At 41.0% G+C, this 19,756-nt stretch overlaps 1 protein-coding gene across 1 annotated transcript in view; it reads left to right on the top strand.

The window, feature by feature from the left end:
• Nucleotides 1–19,756, top strand: part of GPC6 (glypican 6) — a 917,335-nt gene that overhangs the window by 654,260 nt on the left and 243,319 nt on the right. The window contains exon 4 of the mRNA XM_089508392.1: nt 19,500–19,665. Within this exon, the coding sequence (XP_089364518.1) occupies nt 19,500–19,665 (166 nt within the window). The remainder of the gene's footprint in view (nt 1–19,499; nt 19,666–19,756) is intronic.

Genomic DNA, 19,756 nt, shown 5'->3' with positions numbered 1-19,756 from the left:
ATGAGCACCTGATAGTTACACAAGGAGTTTTTTTCTAGCACATTTATAAGGAAAAGAATTTTTCCAACCCTTCTGAAGACTATTAAACTTGGCCAGTAGATTTTCCTTTATTTCAAGAACCAATCCACATGCTCTACCATGCTTTCACTTTACTAAAAAGTTGAATCAAGCTTTGTCACTCTGCCATTGGTAGGGAGGGAGGGATGCCAAAACTTCTACTCAGGGGTGTCACTAGGGGATGTGTGGCGGTGACACCTTAAGTGGGGTAACACCACTGCTTCCCAAATTTTAGTCTTCATGATAGCAGAAGTGGGCTGTGGCATTTGTTCGGCTATGTCCCATTAAAATGCTGGAACTTGCAATCAGTAGAAGAGAGGTAAAGTGAGTGAGCAGTGGTGCTCCTTTCTCCAGCCACTGAGCTTTGATGGCATGAGTGAGGCTTAGAGGTTGGGGCATCTGGGCATCTTTGCTGCCCACCCATGGGTGCTCCCATCCAGAATGGTTCCACTCCCCCATGCTGCTTGGAGCTGCACATGCCTGCACAGTTGCTTGCAAGGAGTATCTGTTGCTGCTTTTCCTCTACTACATATTCATTTTAAGCTAATCACATTAATCATTATCATCATCCCCCTGGTTTTCTAAGGAGCTTCAATGAAATGAGCTAGAACAAGAACAACCGTGGCAGAAAACTCAGAGTGAATCTGACTAAAAACAGACTAAAATCTTTGTGGAAGCCTATGATGGAGCAATAAAGGTAGCAAAAATGGATTTTCTGGATAACATTATTGTATCTGCACAGATCAGTTTAGCAGAGCTGTTTCAAGTGGTCAGGCATCTGTTAAAATCTAGCTCAAAAGAGAATCTAAGGCGCTTTACAGACTGCTTCCCTGCGGCCTGGAAAGGGGTGTCCTTGGGGCTTCATGCTCCAAGGATGCCCCAACAGCGGTGGGGAGAGAGAGAAAGGGGCCACTCGGGCCCTTTCTCTGTATCACAGGTGCGGCCATTTAAAGGCCACGCCAGTGATACACGTGGCAGAAGGAGCTCCAAAACGGAGCTCCTTCTGGCGCTGCTGAAAGAGCACCACAAGCGCCCTTCAGCGGCACCAAGACGTAATGGCCGCACTGCGCTATTTGGATGTGACGCAGCCATTACATCAAAATGGTGGCGTCCATGTGAACAGGGTGCCGCCATTTTGTACATACGCCATTCGTACTAGGGTTGCGGGCGTCTAAAAGAGACGGCCCCAGGCAACCCTAGTACATACAGAGTACGTACAAAATGGCCCATCTGGACAGGGCCTTAGACATCAAAGTTGATACCATCATGGTAGATGTATTTTGGTCCCTGCTTGTCCTGTATGGATGGACACTTTTCAGTTCGTGCAGGCTGAGGGTGTCAACAGCAACACTGGAGAGGTGAGAGCCACTACATGTTAACTAGACCCTTACACTTGCCTTGGATAAGGGAAAACAAATTTAAATTTGATCCAGACAAGACAGAGGTGCTCCTGGTCAATCAAAAGACAGATCTGGGAATAGGGATTCAAATTGTGTTAGATGGGATTCCGTTGTCCCTGAAAATGAAGGTTTGCCATTTCAGGGTATTCACCTCCTGTATTCAGCTCCGAGTCTGGAGGCCCAGATTCCAACAATGACCAGGAGTGCTTTTGCTCAGCTAAGGCTAGTGTTTCAACTATGCTTGTTCTGAGTGAATGATAGAGGGCCTGAATTTATTTTGAAGCAAGATGGTTATCATTCTGCTGTAATAAAACTAAATATTTCCAATTCTTGTTGCTTATGACTGGTGATTAGAATTAGTAAAATCTAGAGACATTCAATTTTCAGCAGTCCCCCCCCCCCACACACACACCATTCAGTTTCTCTCTCTCAGTCTGTGTGTCTGTGTATTTCTTCCTGTCTTCTTCCTTCACACTACCATTTCTCCATCTTTGTTTTCCAGTCAAACAACCTTGGAATTTAATGAGATCCCTTAGCCTTCAGGACATGCATATACCACATTCAAACATTAAAGTTCATAACACCAGCAAAGTTATAACAACAAAATACATGCTACGTTAGTTAGTTTGTGTCTGAGTCAGACTGACATCAGTTTTACCAGTCTTTCATCCTGAAAGGTAGTTCAGATTTTCAACAGCTTTCAGAAGTGACCTTTAACTTGCAGGATCCTATTTGCATCCACAAGGTATTCATTTGGGGTAGTCGAAATACATCAACCTGAAAAAATGTTGTTTGAGTGAACAATAGGTCTTGGCCTTTCTATAAGACAGACAGTTAGACACAAAGATGCTACATGATATAACTTGACAATAAGTCCCCAGTATGAAGAACTATAATTACTATATTGATATCTAAGCAAAAAACTGGATTCTATGGTCATTTGTGATGGGATTTATTCAGTTGTTTGCAATGCAAATGAGAACTGCTTGATATCTGCTGTGTCTGTATAGCATTTTTTGTCTCTCCATTTGCATTCACTGTCACTTTGAAGCCTAAGTTTTGAATGACAGAAGCTGCTTCAGCCATAAAAGTTGGACTGGGAACAGCTCATACTACAGTATCCAAGAGACAGCTGGAAATAAAGTCTTAAGACATATATTATCACCAGTAGTTTCAAGCAAATAAGAGTAGCTTAAAATATTTTGAAACATAATAAAGAAGGTAACAGTACATGCATCACCACCACCACTACCACCACTGCCTCACTGCTCTATAGGAAATTATGTTGGTTCATGAGAAAAGAAAAGTCCAAAATTGGGCAATACCATTATTAGAAGGTTCAAGCAAAATGTCAAAAAATACTCCCCTGTCTGGGAACATAGGGCCTTTACAGACCAGCCTGAAAGGTTGGCCTGAGGACAGAGTCAGGGCACAGCATCCTGATGATGCACGCCCGACTCTGCCACCCCCCAGGGCACCCTGATGCCACGTGCCACTCCAGACAGTGTGTGGCATCATTGCATGCCTGCGGTGCTGCGTCTAGATGACTCAGCGATGAAGGGGCACCATATAGCTGTACCGCTACAGATATGGTGCCCTTTCAAGGGTGGAAAAAGGAGCCACTTTTTGTGTCTCCTTTTTGCACCCTTGAAAGGTGGGATCGGGGTCATGGCATGAGGTTGTCACGGCCCCAATCTGGAGCAAAAAGGGGCAGCTACAGGCTGTTAAGCCCCTTTTCATTTATCCCAAAAAAAAGCATCACCTATCTGTGGATCTTGACTTTAAAAAAGTTAACATCTTAGTGTATATGAGGTATATAGGCGGGTTACAAACCGCCATAAAGTACGCGCTCTGCACGTACTAGGGTTAGGAAGGGCCATATTAGGGTTAGGAAGGTTCTTACCTTTCTCATGGCCTTTCCTCCCAGTACGCGCAGAGCGCGTCGTAAATAGTTGCGCCCATCCACATGGATGCCGCCATTTTGATGTCTTGGATGCTGTGTGTCCAGACATGTCGTGGAGGAAGTGACGCCGCGAGAGTGTGCTCCGCCCCTCGTGGTGCCACTTCCGCGTTTTGAAAAGGAGCGCCATTTTGGCGCTCCATTTTCACTGCGCGGGGAAGCTTTGCGGTCTGGCCGCTGGGGCTTCCCTATGCAGCGAATGGTGGCAGCGGGGAAAACGGCCCCTTGAGGGCCATTTGTAACCTGCCATAGTGATCTTTATTAAATTATATATACTGAATGAATCTGGTTCAACTATTACTTGATCCAAAACCTAGCATTTTGAGGACATATGAAGGGTACAAGCAGGGCTGTGAAGACTGGCACCACCCTGAATTTCACCATCCCCTCCAGGTCTCTGAATGTTTAGCTGAAAGCATAAGGTTCTCCACATGGTCAAGCATCCTATACAACTGTGGAGATTGTACACCAGCCTTCCCTATTCTGGTAGCCACTGGATGTTTGTACTATCAGATGGCATAGCTAGTGGTCAGGAGTTATGGACCTTGAAGTCCAAAACATCTCAAGAGCACTAGATAGGGTGAGCTGAACATGCCTTTTAGTACTTTTGTCCAAAGTGCAAGGGTTGTGGGTGAAACTAGCCTGGATGGAGACATTTCAAGGCAGGGCTAGTGTATGAAGCCCTCCACATGTATTCTCAAAAATGTATGGAGGTTAAATTCTGAATAAGCCTTAGGTGAACATAAATGCACTCTTATTAATATATTGGTGCTAGAGTTATTACATCTTTTAGTTGTGTTGTATCTATATGGCTATTACAAGGCAATATTGGTATATAATGAGATTGTATGCCATGGGCAGGTATACTCTTATCTATTTTATTGTTTGTATGTACAGCACTGTGCAAATCTATAGTGCTATATAAATAGAGCATAATAATAATAATAACAACAACAACAACAACAACAATAATAATAGATTGATTGATTGATTGATTGATTGATTGATTCATTGACTGACTGAAGATTTTCATGCCTGGCTCCAACATCACTCCAACATGGCTCAATCATCACTCAAAGGTGGAGGAAACTCGCATGTCTGAACGCCAGGTATGGTTCCTTAATCGTCATGGAAACATGGCTCTCTCTAGCATCCCTGAATCGTCACAAGTCCTGATAAAGTTTGCATTCATAAGAAATCTGCTCCTCAGGAATGATTCAGGGACACAAAGGAGGGAGCAACAATTGAATGATGATGGAGGAAGTGTGCCAGGCGTTCAGACACATGTGCTTCCTTCACTGTTGAGTGACGATTGAGCCACGTTGGAGCAATGTTAGAGCCAGATATGAACATCTTCACTGACTGATCAAACAAAGAGTGGTGCATAGAACTCATGTACAAAATATAACTAGGACTTTTCCATTGTTTTTTAAAAAATGCCTCACACATCCTACGAAGGTCCTTGATAAACTGCTGTTGATGAAATTGAGTGGGTAGGGGACTCCAAAATAGTGAAAGGTTATTTTAAAAAGTAAGTATGCATTGTTTGCATGTGTGTGTACATGCACACTTAGTTTCCTAGGAATCTCAGTTTCTTCTATATAATACATGATTCTTGCTCTGTGAACGTATGCTACAGTAAGCATTCTAAAATAATAATTAAATTATGCCTAGCATGATAAATAGGAAGTTTTGTTTTAATAGAATCATTGCACTGAGTTATGTGCATAAATGATTTTCCTTTGCAGAGAGTGCTATTAATGAGTTATAATTTTTAGTTCTTTGACAAGCCATTGTCATAAAAAGACATAAAACCCAATAAAGATTATTTGTGTATAAGTGCAATTTCCCCCCCCCCCAAAAAAATGTTGTTTCTTTAACCACATAGCACTCTACATGTGTGCTAAATAGTCCATTTTATAATTTTACCATTTTATCAGGACTTACTCCCAGTTAATTTTAACCACATAATGCTATATGTGTCTACTAAAAGTTTGGTCTCACAGATTTCAATGGGGCTTACTCCCAAATAAATATGTATTTGCTTCTTTATTGTGGTCTTTTCCTATCTAGTAATAAAGGGTATATCCCTGTAACACAAAGTTCTCAGAATGGTTCACACAATAAAACAAACAATATAACAAAAAGGTAAGACACCTTGATAATATAACACATAATAAAATCTAAAATGTCTCATAGAAAAGATGTAATACTGAAGAATAACAATCTGGATGACAGGTGCACCTTACTGAGGAAGGCATTGCATAAATGTGGTGCTACAATTGAGAAGGTCCTCTCATAGAATCATAGAATTGTAGAATTGGAAGAGACCACAAGGGCAATCCAGACCAACCCCCCTGCCATGCAGGAAATCTCAATCAAAGCATCCTCGACAGATGGCCATCCAGCCTCTGTTTAAAGACCTCCAAGGAAGGAGACTCCACCACACTCCAAGGGAGTTTGTTCCACTGTCGAACAGCCCTTACTGTCAGAAAGTTCTTCCTAATGTTGAGGTGGAATCTCTTTTCCTGTAGCTTGCATCCATTGTTCCGGGTCCTGTTCTCTGGAGAAGCAGAAAACAAGCTTGCTCCCTCCTCAATATGACAACCCTTCAAATATATAAACAGGGCTATCATATCACCTCTTAACCTTCTCTTCTCCAGGCTAAACATCCCCAGCTCCCCAAGTCGTTCCTCATAGGACATGGTTTCCAGACCCTTCACCATTTCAGTCACCCTCCTTTGGACAAGTTCCAGTTTCTCAACATCCTTTCTGAATTGTGTCGCCCAGAACTGGACACAATATTGTAGACACCAAAATTTTCAATGCATAATGACAATTGTTGTTCATTTGTCTAGAAATCCTGTACTAGATGAGATACTCGCATTTTAGACATAATTTACATGTATTTTATACTGTTATATTGTTATATGTATTGTTGTATTGTTGTGCTGTGCAATGACCTTTGGTCAAAATCAATAAAATTTGAATTTGAATATTGTAGACACCCACCGAATCTCATTTGGCAGGGGAACCCTGGGGAGATAATGACTTAAGATTCCAGTTATGTTCATATGGGAATAGAGGTTGTTTATATGAGGGATGGGCAAAGTTCACTCCTCAGAGATTGCTAGCCTCTAACTCCCACCATCCTGAATGAATGTAGACATGGTAAGGAGTGCTAACAATGACAGTACATCATCTCAAGCACCATGCTTTATCCATCTTGGCTTTGGCTTCAAGCCATTTATGGAGGCAGTACAGACCACCCTTTCAGTGTTGCAGCATTGCTGCAGCAACAAAACTGCACACCAATGTAGTGTTGCAGCCCTTACGACTCCTCTTCTTGTCCATGACGTGTGGGTGCTGTGACACCCACATGTCATGCACACACACCTCTGTGGGTGGGTGGGTGGGTGGGGCGCTGTAATGGCACAGCCTGTACGTCCTAGGGCTCAGCAGCATCTGTTTGGTGCACGCTCACAAGCCCTACTATCGCTGCCAGGACATCGCGTCCTGGCAGTCTGTACCAAGCCATGGTTTTGAAGATCAACATCAACATTTTGAACTGGGTCTAGAAATGGACTGGGATCCAGTCCAAAAAACAAAGCATTGGAATTACTTACCACATTACTGCACTACCCTCTTATAGCACTGCTATTCCACTTTTTCTGCTCTGGCTGCCTCCTGTTGCATTCTGAGGTTTGTAGTTCAGGGATGCCTAAGGGCTGGAACAGACAGCCCTAAAGGGATGGCTTGATGCCACCCCTTTGATCACTGGATCAGGGCTGCTCCTTTGGGCCCATTAAAAAAATGCCCTTTCCACTGCTGCCATGGCTTTTTGGCTCTCCTGAGAATTTTAAATGGTCCCTAAATTACAAATCCCATGATTATGCAGGATAGAACTGTGACAAATTAAAGTAGAATCACATCATTATAATTGTGTAGTATGAAAGGGCCCCAGACCATCTATTGCCTTCCTTGGTTTAGAAGACAAGGAGAAGATAGAAGATCTGGATGCAGTCTTTGTACTGATGTCACCTTACATCCTTAAGAATTGCATGCAGATGTGAAATCGTATGGTATTTAAAGTCTTGCCCTATGAACCTCAGAAACATACTGTAATTGCCAAAGCATAGAACAATGATCTCCCCAGCAGCATTTTCTTAGAGACCATCGAAAAAGTAACAGAACTGCTGTAAACCAATACCATAACGCCCAGAACAAATAACCAATCCAGCGGGAGGGTCATTGTCGCTGAAACCTGATAAAAGGTCTACAACAACCATAGATCACACTCTTTGATCACCTTCTACTTGTCAAAAGTAATCCAATAAGACTATGGTTTTACAGCAATTCTGCACAACTGGCATCCTCTATCAGTATAATGCTTAACAGTAGTTAACTTTTGTCTTAAAGGGAAGGTGAGACAGATTAAATTGTGCTACTGTAATTTGCTATAGGAGGCAGACAGATCTAAATCTGTGCTGAATTTGATCTTTTAAAAAAATAACCTAATTTAATAGTATCTAGAACTGATCAGCAACTCCTAATACACTCTTAACATAACAGACCAGAGCACTGGCTCATAATAATCACAACAACAAAAACAGCAAAAACACCTTTTGCAATATTGTAGCTGTTTTTAATGTATTATTGGGTGCTGAATTTGAAAAAAAATGTTATACCACCCATAATTCTTTCTCATATTCAATATTTTTATCAGTTCAATCGTTACTATGTTAAGTGTGGATGTTTCAGTATCTCCCATTCATTTTTGAAAAGATTTTTGTGTTTCATATCAGCAAATTAAAGTGTTTTGAAAGTCAGTCAGAAGACTTTAACTCTTTTCTGACTCTTTACAGGATAATTCTTTGCAGGATAATTTTATCCAGTCACATATTGCAGTATAAAAACATCAAACCAAGCTGTGAAAAAACTGTGCATGATTGAGGAAATCTGAGGTCATTTTTGGATTTAGAACACTGAATTCCTATAAAAACATCATACATTTTTACAAAAGTTTTTATGGCTCTCAATTTTGCAGGCCTGTGTCATGCCACATACGTACTTCATTTGGTTGAGTGTGTTTAGGGACAAGCACACAATAAGTCATGGAATCCATGTGAGATAAAAAAAAAATCACCATTGTGCAGTAAGGACATTTTGTTGATAGCAGTGGAAACAGAGTTACACAGACAGCAAGTTTGTCACACTAGAGGGCAAACAGGATTTAAACAAGAGTTAAACTAGAGAAAATCAGGAAATGCCTGATGTTTATCACATGACATTTCCTGGTTTTCTCTAGTTTAACTCTCGTTTAAATCCCATTTGCCCCCTAGTGTGATAAAGCAGTATGTCTTGTCTTTGCAAGTTGTGCATTATGGTTATGTGTCCTATAATTTGCATGCTGTTCATGCATTGCAATTATGCATCCTATACTATAGTTTGTATTGTGGTTGTGTATTGTATATTGTGCATTGAGCAATGGTGCCTAGACATTAACATGTGTTGCACAATGCTGTTATTCTGCTGTTGGGACTGTTGGATTGAGGCCATTGAGTGAATTTTAGGTGAAATGGCAAAACTAATTATACAGTGGACCAGGAGGGATAATAAGAGCTATGCTGTTAGGTCATAGTGCTCAGATTCTTAATATATATGAAGAATCATTGCCATATGGCGAAACATCTGAAAAAGTAACAATAACATAAGCACATTACATTTTAGGCTTGCATGTTATGAATTTAGAATATATTCTTGTATGTTCTTTACTGTGCAGTTTAGAATTACAACTAATCACTTATCAATAGCTTCAAATATGTTAATATCCCTTTTCTCATTATATTCTGGGGGACCTTGCTGGAGTTATTGGATAACTATGTTGGAAAGTATACGCTCGCTAAATTAGAAAGTGTATTTTTCAAATATTTGGCATAACATGCTTTTCCTGCAACAAAGTGTTGTGGCATGGAATGATCCTGTTCTAGCCAATGATCCAGTTCCAGGGTTTCAGCCAAATGTGCACTTTTTCAGACTATTCACCACTACCCCCCCCTTTTTTTTGTTTTCACCCCAGCAGTCAGCATCATGCATAGAGTGAGCATGTTCATTCTTCATTAAACTGTTTGGCTTAAAAGGGTTTTCTATTCCTACAAAGCTTGGCCTCCTGCCAAGCCTGCTTCTCTTATGTGTGGATGGTGCCATTTTGGCTACATCAGTATTGGCATGCAGAGAACTGAGTTAGCTATTAGTAGTATATATGATTCCACAGAGCAGTTGCTAAAACATTTTCAGGAAACAAACGCACAATTTAGCAAGGAAAATCTTTTGCAAGCTTCTATTTTAAAGCTAAGGTTACCGCCAAGGTTAATTCGAAGTGTCAAGAAAGTGTGACTGTGACAAGATTTAGTGACAATATAAGGACAAATTAATGCAAGATCAGTGGCCTGGCTATTGATTCTTATCATGGGATCCTGCTGAAATGAAGTAATTATTTAATTAGACTTTTATGTATACTATAAATGGTTCCCAGAATAGACTGCTCTCAGCTTTGATGTCTGCAGTTCCGTCTTCACTCTCCTAAGTGAGAAGAAAGACTCTGGAGGATTGACTGAATAATTTTACAGGAGTGTGCACACACACACTTGCACACACACATCCCATTTGTTAAATTAGTCCTGCTGGGCTGTTCCTCCCCTTATATAGTGTTTCATGTTTTCTTCACTGTCAGACCTTCAAGGTTTTGGAAATACCACATGAAAATTGTTCACCTGTAGCGGAATGTTGCAATTTAAACCCTGTAGTTTTTTGTAAATTAAGACTTGAGGCTAATACAGAGAGTTAAGACCAGTATATCCATTATTTCTAGGCAGAAAATTCAACCCACCTTGACAATCTGGACACTTCATGTTTATTCCCTCTACTATAAGGAGACGGGAAGTAAGGTGTTTTGTGTGAATGAGGCAGGCTGAAGGCAAGTAAAGAAGATTTAAGGCAAGAGCACATGATAAATCATCATCTTTTCTTTAAAGACAGATCAGAGAGCTAGAAAGACACTGCATTCAAATTTAAATAGTGCCTTTTTGCATGATTTTATATTATTGCCATACATCTTTATGCTACTGACATGAATACGTATATTTCCATGGCCCTTGCTACACTGCAAAATTAATGCAATTTTATACTATTTTAATTGTCATGCCACCGAACTATAGAATCCTGGGGTGTGCAGTTTGTTGTGGCACCAGAGCTCTCTGTCAGAGAAGGCTAAATATCTCACAAAATCACACATCCCAGAATTCCATAGCAATGGGCCAGGGCACTGCTCTGGTCAATCACTCCAGAGCCAATTATGACCATTATGCTCCAAAACTGCACTGGATAGGCTATGATCCACACACACACCAGGCCAAACCCATTGTGGTAGTGCAGCATTGCCTGCATGGGTCGGCCAGGCTGACACCAGATCAGCACAACTGGCCCATCACCCATCTATGAAGCCACCACTTCAGGACCTTTGTGGATAGCATACCCAGCATGTCACCACTTCTCCAGAGGGTGAGCTCACTTGTGCAACTAATGAGAGAAGACGGTAGAAGAACCCCCTGATCCCACGGTGAGGGTCTTTGGAGACCCTCTACCCTATCTCTACATGAATGAGCTCACCCTCCAGAGAGGTGTTGGCATGACAAGAGGTCTGACCATGGAGCCCCTGCAGGCAAGGGACATGGCAGCAACAGTTCTGGGGACAGGTTATCTTCTTTCCTTGTACTGCTCAGCACAGGGAAGGGGGATGGCATGACATCTGGCATGCAAACAGTTGGCTGGCAAAAATTATCTTCAACCCAGCTGTTTGCATGCCACAAAACTCCACACTAACCCCAGTATTTCAGAAAAACACTAGGGCTTTTTGTGACTTTTCTAACTCTGGTGCAAAGTCATATTAACCAGGGAAATCCACATTATTTCACCAGAAGTCGCCTTACAGTGTGGAAACAGACACCACTGGGAAGTCAAAGGCTTTCATGGCCGGCATCCATAGTTTTTTGAGGGTTTCTTGGGCTATGTGGCCATGTTCTAGAAGAGTTTTTTCCTGACTTTTTTCCAGACACCACTGGCATCAGGGTGAGCATGAGGTTTTTGACCATGCAGACATAGCCCTAGATTTATATATCTTGAAGTATTTTTTTGAAATTATTCAGAAATACGTGAGTTTATCAATGGATTCAACCATCCATACCTTGAAAATATATATCTTTAAAAAATCCAAAAAGCAAACCTTGATTGTGCCATTTTAAATAAGGGACTCCATTCTACTATGCCATTGTATCTAATGGGATTTAAATATTCATGCAGGGGGCCTAGAACCAAACTATAACAAGGGCCTTCTCCACTTAATGCCATTAAATGTAAACATAACTATTTGTGTCTGTCTAAGTATCCCTCCTTAAAATGTAAATTTGAAAACCTGAAACAACACATTTTTTTAAATGTAGCCCTCAAATGTTTGACTCACCTGAAAAGTGGTCTGCCTTTTGTGAATGGAATAGGATGAATGGAAGAGGATAAAGGCCTCTTTCAAGGTCACTGTTTTTTAGGCTCCAGTCAATTCAACACCTACTTACCCAGGAGTAAGACCCATTGAATTCAATGGTAATTACATCTGACAAGATATGTATACGGGGTTGCATCTAGTTCTTTGGGGAGTTTCTTCATAAATTTGATGAAAAGAAATTGAGATTTTAAAAAAAAGGTGAGTGTGGAAGTAAGCAAAACCACCTTTAGCTGACCTTGGCCACAATCCTCCAAAAAGATTTCTGTCTGTGTAGTGACAGTTCCCAGTCACTATCATTCATATAATTACAACTTCCAGCTGACTTCTCACATCAACATGGTGGGTCATAGTGGAGGGTGGGGATCAATAGATTTTTCTACATCTCCTTCCATATGTTCTGCGTCATAGCATATGAAGAAGAATTCAGAACAGTTGTGAAATGGACCTTATTTAATCAATGTATTCAGAGTCACAGCATGGCAAAACACATCTAAACATGTCAATATATCAGAAGTAAATCACATTGAATTCAGTTGAGCTTATGCCCAGGTAAATGGGTGTATCATTGCAGGCTTAATGACACTAGCATTTCTTGGATTGCCACTACCAGGTTGGTATTACACACGGAAGAACTGAATTTGTAAACATAACAGTAAGTTCTTCTTTAGATAGTGTATTTTCTCAAGTAATATTTACACCACTGAATGTTCCAGCCTATGCATACTCTTGATGGCACTTATAAAAACCTCTTTGCTTGCTTTTAATTCAAGCAGATCTGTCTTCAGTTACTCTTGAGAAAACACTCATCTACTGTGTGTAGTGTGTTAATGTTCAGGAAACACTTCTTGTAGTGCTCTGACAGTGATAATGCATGGTTCATGTCAAACTCCATCAAAAAGGTCTAGGCTATTGGCTGGAAGCAAAATAGTGCGATGTGGGGTTCAAAGGGCCTATAAAATTGTATTCAGTTAGTCTTTCCTGATAGTAGGTCACTTTCCCTCAGTATAGCTCCTACTCCCACGGCCACTCAGAAATTATTCTGGAGTGTTGGGAATCCTGTAGAGCAGAGCAGAATTTGGGAGGGAGCAGGTGCATGTAAGGTTTAATGTAGTAGTAATTTTAAGGTCTTATCTCCTAGCTGGGTTATGCAGCCAAGACTGGGGGGAAGTGGAATATTACAAAGAGAAAAGACTGAAGGTCCATCTACACTGTCAAAATAATGCAATTTGACACCACTTTAATTGCAATGGCTCCATCCTACAGAATCCTGGGAGTTGTAGTTTTGTGAGGCACCAGCACTCTTTGGCAGAGAAGGCTAAAGACCTTGTAAAACTGCAGCTCCTAGGATTCCATAAGATGGGGGGACAATACTTGAAGTGGTGTCAAACTATATTGTTTCTACAGTGCAAACACACTCTTAGGCCTGTTACAGACAGGCCAAAATAAAGCTGCTTCGAGTCACTTTGGAGGTATGGTATTTCAATGATGTATGAGTCCTAAGAGTCCAAAAGCCACACCAAAGCTGCACTCCAGTCCTTAGGACCAGAGCGTGGCTTTGGTGTGGCATTTGGACTCTTAGGATGCATGCATCATTGAAATACCATACCTCCAAAGTGACTCGAAGCAGCTTTATTTGGCCTGTCTGTAACAGGCCTTAGTCCCTTAAGAAAGTAAGGCATTAGATATCTTCTCTGAGCAGCTCCTTCATAAATACAGAAAACATTCCAGTGATAGTTTTCAACAGAGAGGAGAGTGAGAGGAAGTACAATGAACAAAGGTCCACCTACCTGACACTGAATTTCACCATACTTTTGTGTTGTGAAAGACACATTAAGCAACATTACAAGCTAGAGAGTAACTGATGGCAGAACCCCAGTCTCTTTGGTATCCTAGCACAATATTACTTTCCTTCGAAACAGCAAAAAAAAAAGTGCTGCTTTCTCTACTGGATGTTAGAACAATTTGTCATTTGTGTCTCAGGACACTGGGGTTTAAAGCTACGCATCTGAAAGGCTCCTATCTCATTACAGTCAAGTTCCAAGATCGGTTTGTCTGAAGATTGTTGGAAAGTGGGATAACTTGTTCACTAAAGTGGAAAGTTCTTGCACCACTGAATCCTGTGATAAGTGTTTTTGTTTATACAGGCTGACATCAGTGGGCTAAGAATTATGGCACAAGGTTTACATCTCAAAAAAGAACTAGTGTGTGGTCTCTATGGAAAACAGGAAAAGTAAAAGCAATACTTCTTGCCTGACTTTGTAATATACTTTAAATATGTCTTGGCTTGAGTCTCACATCTGATGTCCAACTGCCCTACATAAAAGGTCTGCACTATGTTCTCTTATCAACATTTGTCCAATCCTGTTTTAATTAAGTTCATAATCAAGTTCTTTTTCTGTTGCCAATTTGCTCTTTTTTTAAGCAGTTTCCTGGAATCTATATTTCTTGTTTGATTATCTGCCATTCTCTCTTCCTCTTAATCATACATTTTTAACACTAGCGTATGTAGAGCTCTGGAAATCTGGCTTTAACAGGGATGCAGTATTGTTCTAAACTCAACAGTGAAGAGTTTTGGGCTGTGTTTAAGAATACCGCATTTATTTTACCATGAGCCTTTGTAATTCATTTGCTCATAAGCACTGAGTAAAATAGCTTGAGCTTCAGCTATCCATAGACATAGTATATATGCTGTAGGTGGATTCTGAGTGAAATTGGAATCAGAATGTGAACATTAAACAACTGCTTGCTTAAAGCTAAAATATATCTTACACATAAGAGATGCTTCCATTGTGACATGTTTGGTTGTGCACCCACTAGGAATGGAAAGATTAGTTTTTAAAAATGAAAAAATATGTTTCTCAAGTGTTGGGAAGTATTGATAATGGGAAACCTGGAGTGATGAGAATCTTTGCATTTCAAAATTCAGAGATGATTCATTTGCACAGAAAACTGTGTTTTCTATGCAGAAAGTAATATATCTACACATAAGTATTATTTTCTGCACAGAAAATGCTGTTCCTTTGGGGGAAAGTCTGCACAGAGTAAGTTTTGAACTGCAGTCTTTGAAAACTGTGCAGTGGAAAGAAAATAGCTAAAATTTCTCCAAGAATCAAATTAGCAAAGAATTACATCCCTAGCACTCCCTCCAGTGTATTAGTAAAACTATAAAACATGAATGAAACATGAATGAAACTAACATGTGTTTATACAAACACATGAACATCATACAGTTACACTGGACTGATACTTATAAATGGCTGTAGCTCCCTTTTTACTGTAAATTAGATGGCGAGCCTGTGTTTGTAACATCCAAAGTATGGATACTGTGATTGCCATTTATAGGGATGGTTGCCGACAATTGAAGTACCAGTCTTGACTTGATGGGCTCCTTAATGGAGCAAAATGCATGTAATGTAAATGTTTGATTAAACAACAGCCAGGCAATACAGGGAGATCTGGTATTTAATATGTTCTCAGCAGGGAATACGTTATTATCCTGGCCCTACTGTTAGCATTGGGGAAACAGTAGAACTAATCAGGATAATTTTTCTTGTTGTTGTTAACTGTCTTCAAGTGGGCCCTGACTCATGGTAATCCTGTAAATGAGACACCTCAAAGACAGCCTATCCTCAGATCTTGCAGACTCAATAATGTGTCCTCCTTGATTTATCCATCCATTTGGTATGCAGTCTTTCTATCTTCCTACTGCCATCTACCTGTCCAAGCATCATTGCCTTTTCAAGTGAGTCTTGCCTTCTCATGATGTGGCTGAAGTACAACAGCCTCAATTTGGTCATCTTCGCTTCTAGGGAGTGTTGAGGTTTGAGTTGCTCTAGGACCCATTTGTTTGTCTTTTCAGCCATTGATGGTATCACAGAACTCTTCTCTAGCATCACATCTCAGATGTGTTGATTTTGGTCCTATCAGCTTTCTTCACTGTCAAAGGATAATTTAGCAGACTTTAATCTCATCTCACTCCAGCAGATCCTAGAGGCAAATGTGTCTGCAATCATGCACGCAAACACATGCCTGATTCTCTGAATATGAATGGGGGTGTGTGTTCTGGCCAGAGTTACTTTCTGGACTGCAAGTCACCAAATCCCCTAGCCCCCCTTGGCATGCTAGTAGGGGATTTGGCGAACCAGAGTTCAAACAGTAACTTTCCCAAGTTGTGGTCTCCTCCTCACCCACCATTGCCCCAAATACCCATGTAGCTTCCAGTGAGTTCTGCAGCCACCGGAGTTTCTCCACTCAGTGGATGTTGGTTGCCCTAAGATAGGTTCGGAATCTTGGAAAGATTATTTCATGTTTAGATGAGAACACAGAGCTGATTCACCTTACCACAGACATGGGACCCACAACTGCCATTGCCTCCACCAATCCTCATACTCCTTGGGAGCTGCTTTTTCCTGAATGAAAGTTACTTATCTCGAAATTAAAGCTCTGCAGCTAAAGGAGAACATGACCAGGGAAGAAAGGAAGCTGAAGACTGGCAAGAAAAGAGTATTTCTATGTATTCCAAAGCTTAAACTGTCAGTTATACACTGGGAAATATGGAACAGCATCCTCTCTTTTGAAAGCCAGGGATTAGCACTGGGAGATTAAAGAGCCATGTATCTCTAGATCAGCCCCTAGCTGCTCCCCAGCACAGAAAATTGCAAGCTTGTTCGGCTAAACCAGCAGTAATGCTCTGAACTTGGAAAAGATAAGCAATTGTCAATGGGGGGAAAATATTTTGTGTCAAGCAGAGAGCAAATTTAGTTTTAAAAGAAAGACAAAACAAGAGGATTTTTTTTCTTACCATCAAAACAGCATTATTTGCTAAATGGCATGTGCTTTCCCTAATAAGCAGGAAGCAACTACATTCTGCTAAGATAATGAGTTAAAAGAACACAGGGAGCATATGGATCTGAAAGGATGATTGTGTAACCCAGTAAACACAAACACAAATCGGCTCAGTATTGCCAGAAAAGGATCGTGGCTGACTTCCTTTATGGACTCTCAAAGCAGAAATGTAGATAATGACATTTAATGCATTGTGCCTGTACATGTCCTTGCTGCTCCCTCTTCAAAGTTATATAGTGAAGACATAGGGCTGATTGGTATGACCCTTTTAACTGCACTTTAGCTCACAGTCAGCCAGGAGAGTGCTGATTTTTAGCTCTCCTGAATTAAGGATGCAGGGAGGTTTTGTTCAGAATACATTTCAAGTATATAATCAATGTTCCCTAGACTAATGTATAGATCAGAATGAAAATCCTTGAGAAGTGGTGTCACTATCTTAGGACAGCCTGTCGTAACATGTGATGTTAGCAAAATGTCTTCATATTCTTAGTTGTACGAAAATTTAAAAAATAATAATTGAAATACAAATGGGGTGGATGATTTTTTCAAAAAAGAGTGGTTTAATCCAGAACTACACCTGAGTAAACACATACAACAGTGACTCATTGATATTTTATATCAAGACCTTCTTGATGTATTGCATGCCTTCACATCATTTCTCCCCTAATGGCAACCATAGAACAAATCTGCCATGGGGCTTGCTTTGCAAGATTTGTTCAGAGAGAATTTGCTTTTTCCTCCCTCTGAGATTGAGAGAATGTGACTTGCTCAAGGTCAGCCATGGCTGAACAAGGGTTTGAACCCTGGTCTCCAAAGCAACAACACAGAATTGGAGGAAAAGGCCACAACTTGATTAGCAAACAACACAAAGGGTAGGGTTGGCCCAAAGAATAACGTCTGGATCTGGAAACATCAATCAACAACCCGGTTGACTGATGTAAGGTTGCTTGGTCACGACTAAGAATCGGGATGATGTAGGGGCAATGGAAACGCCCTCTCGCATATATGCAACCGGTCAGTCACATATTCCAATGAGTCCCTAGTCACTGGGAGATAATCACTTGATGTGGCCCCCGCAGTGGCCACACCACCTGCCCGCAGTGCTCCTGGGTCCAATGGACTCCTGATCCAGTGCTATGGAGCCCTGGAAACCATGCCCACCAGATCCAGGACCTATGTTGCTGCCCTAAAACAATAGGGGGCCTGGAAAGAGCGGAGGCAGTGCTTCCCAGGCCCCTACCACCAATAGGCTGCGCTCGGGGGTCTGAGCCAGCCAATCATGGCCTTTTGCAGTGCAAGCTGGGACATGTAGTCCCAGCACCCGGTGCAAAAGAGCTGCCCTTTCCGCCCCAGCAGCCAATGGTGGGCCTTCTCACCAGCCCAAAGGCTGCTGGGGAAAGACAGCAGCAATTGCGTAGGCTAGGGTGCCTTCTGCCCCAGCAACAACGCCGACCTGGTAAGTTGGGCAGCATCATTTTTGCTATATTTAAACACTGATTTCCTAAAAACATTGACTTGAATAGAAGCATTTGCAAGCTAACAAGAATAAATACGTACGGGTGGATGAAGCACTCTGCAGTTTGACACTACCTTAACTGCGGCCTCATTCCCACTGCATTATAAGCCAGTTTGCTAACCGGTTTGAAATGGTTAAAATTATCCTTGTTCACACTTGAGCTGAATCGCTGAAGTGGTTTGGCAAGGGGGGCCCTGTGCTAGGCCCATTTAATAATAATAATAATAATAATAATAATAATAATAATAATAATAATTTTTATTTATAACCCGCTTTTCCAAAAATAGATCAAAGCGGGGTACAGCAAGGAAAAAAATGTAACACAATATGCAATATAAAAACATACAGTATAAAAACATCATAAAAATAACCCAATACTTTAAAACACTATAAAATCTACAACAAGCGTTAAAACCAAAGAAGACAAACTAGCTAGATAGTACCATTGCATTAAATTGCATTTAATACACATCTTTTTGATGCTCATTTTTTCTGCATCTTTTGCAATAAATTGATTCAATGCAATTTTCTATGATGTGATTAGTGATCAGCAACCCACTGAAGGGGCTTCATTTTAATTGATTTATCAGTCAATGTGAATGAGAAGTGGGTTATCTTACAAGAAAATGTGACCGGGGCAAATATAGTATGAACCACACTCCACTATCAAACCGATTCATCAATTTGGATCGCAAACTGATTTATTTATAAGTGGGAATGAGGCCTGCCATGGAATTATGGGATTTGTAATTTTGTGAGCCTTCTATGTCAGAGAGCCCTGGTATCCCAACAAACTACAGTTCCCAGGATTCAATACGATTGAGCCATGGCAGTTAAAGTGGTGTCAAATTTCATTATTTCTGCAGTGCAGAAATGCAGCCTCTGTCTCCCCAAGAAAACAGGCTTTAAATATCACAAATAACAGCATCAGTGCTGGCGTATTTACTTCCACTTGCCTTGGAATTGCTGATATCTGCTTCAGTAATTGGCAGGACAGTATGACTTCCACCGGAAGGAAATGTGAAGGGTTAAGTTCTTGTCACCAAGCACCAGTTGTGGTTTTATTGCCTGAGGGCTGTGTTTTTCACTCTTCAGGTCTCTGGATGGAAATAGGAAATTGACTTTCTTTGTTTTATTTTTTTCCCTTGCCCTTAAACTCTATAGGTCAGCCCTACCCCAGGATGCATCCGTGCACTAATGAAGATGTTGTACTGCCCTTACTGCCGGGGACTTCCCACTGTGAAACCTTGCAACAACTACTGCCTCAACGTAATGAAGGGCTGCCTTGCCAACCAAGCTGATTTGGATACTGAATGGAATCTCTTCATAGGTAGGAATGACTGGGAAAGGAGGGGATGGGAGGGGAGAAAAATAGAACTTTATGACAAGTTCAGAAAAGTTCAGCATTTACCAAATTGAAA

The sequence above is a fragment of the Sceloporus occidentalis genome, unplaced genomic scaffold, assembly GCF_023333645.1.
Source record: "Sceloporus occidentalis isolate IW3139 unplaced genomic scaffold, rSceOcc1.0.p SCAF_2, whole genome shotgun sequence".
Classification (NCBI taxonomy): Eukaryota; Metazoa; Chordata; class Lepidosauria; order Squamata; family Phrynosomatidae; genus Sceloporus; species Sceloporus occidentalis.
The sequence above is the reverse complement of the archived record's forward strand: the minus strand, read 5'-3'. Positions and strand labels throughout refer to the sequence as shown.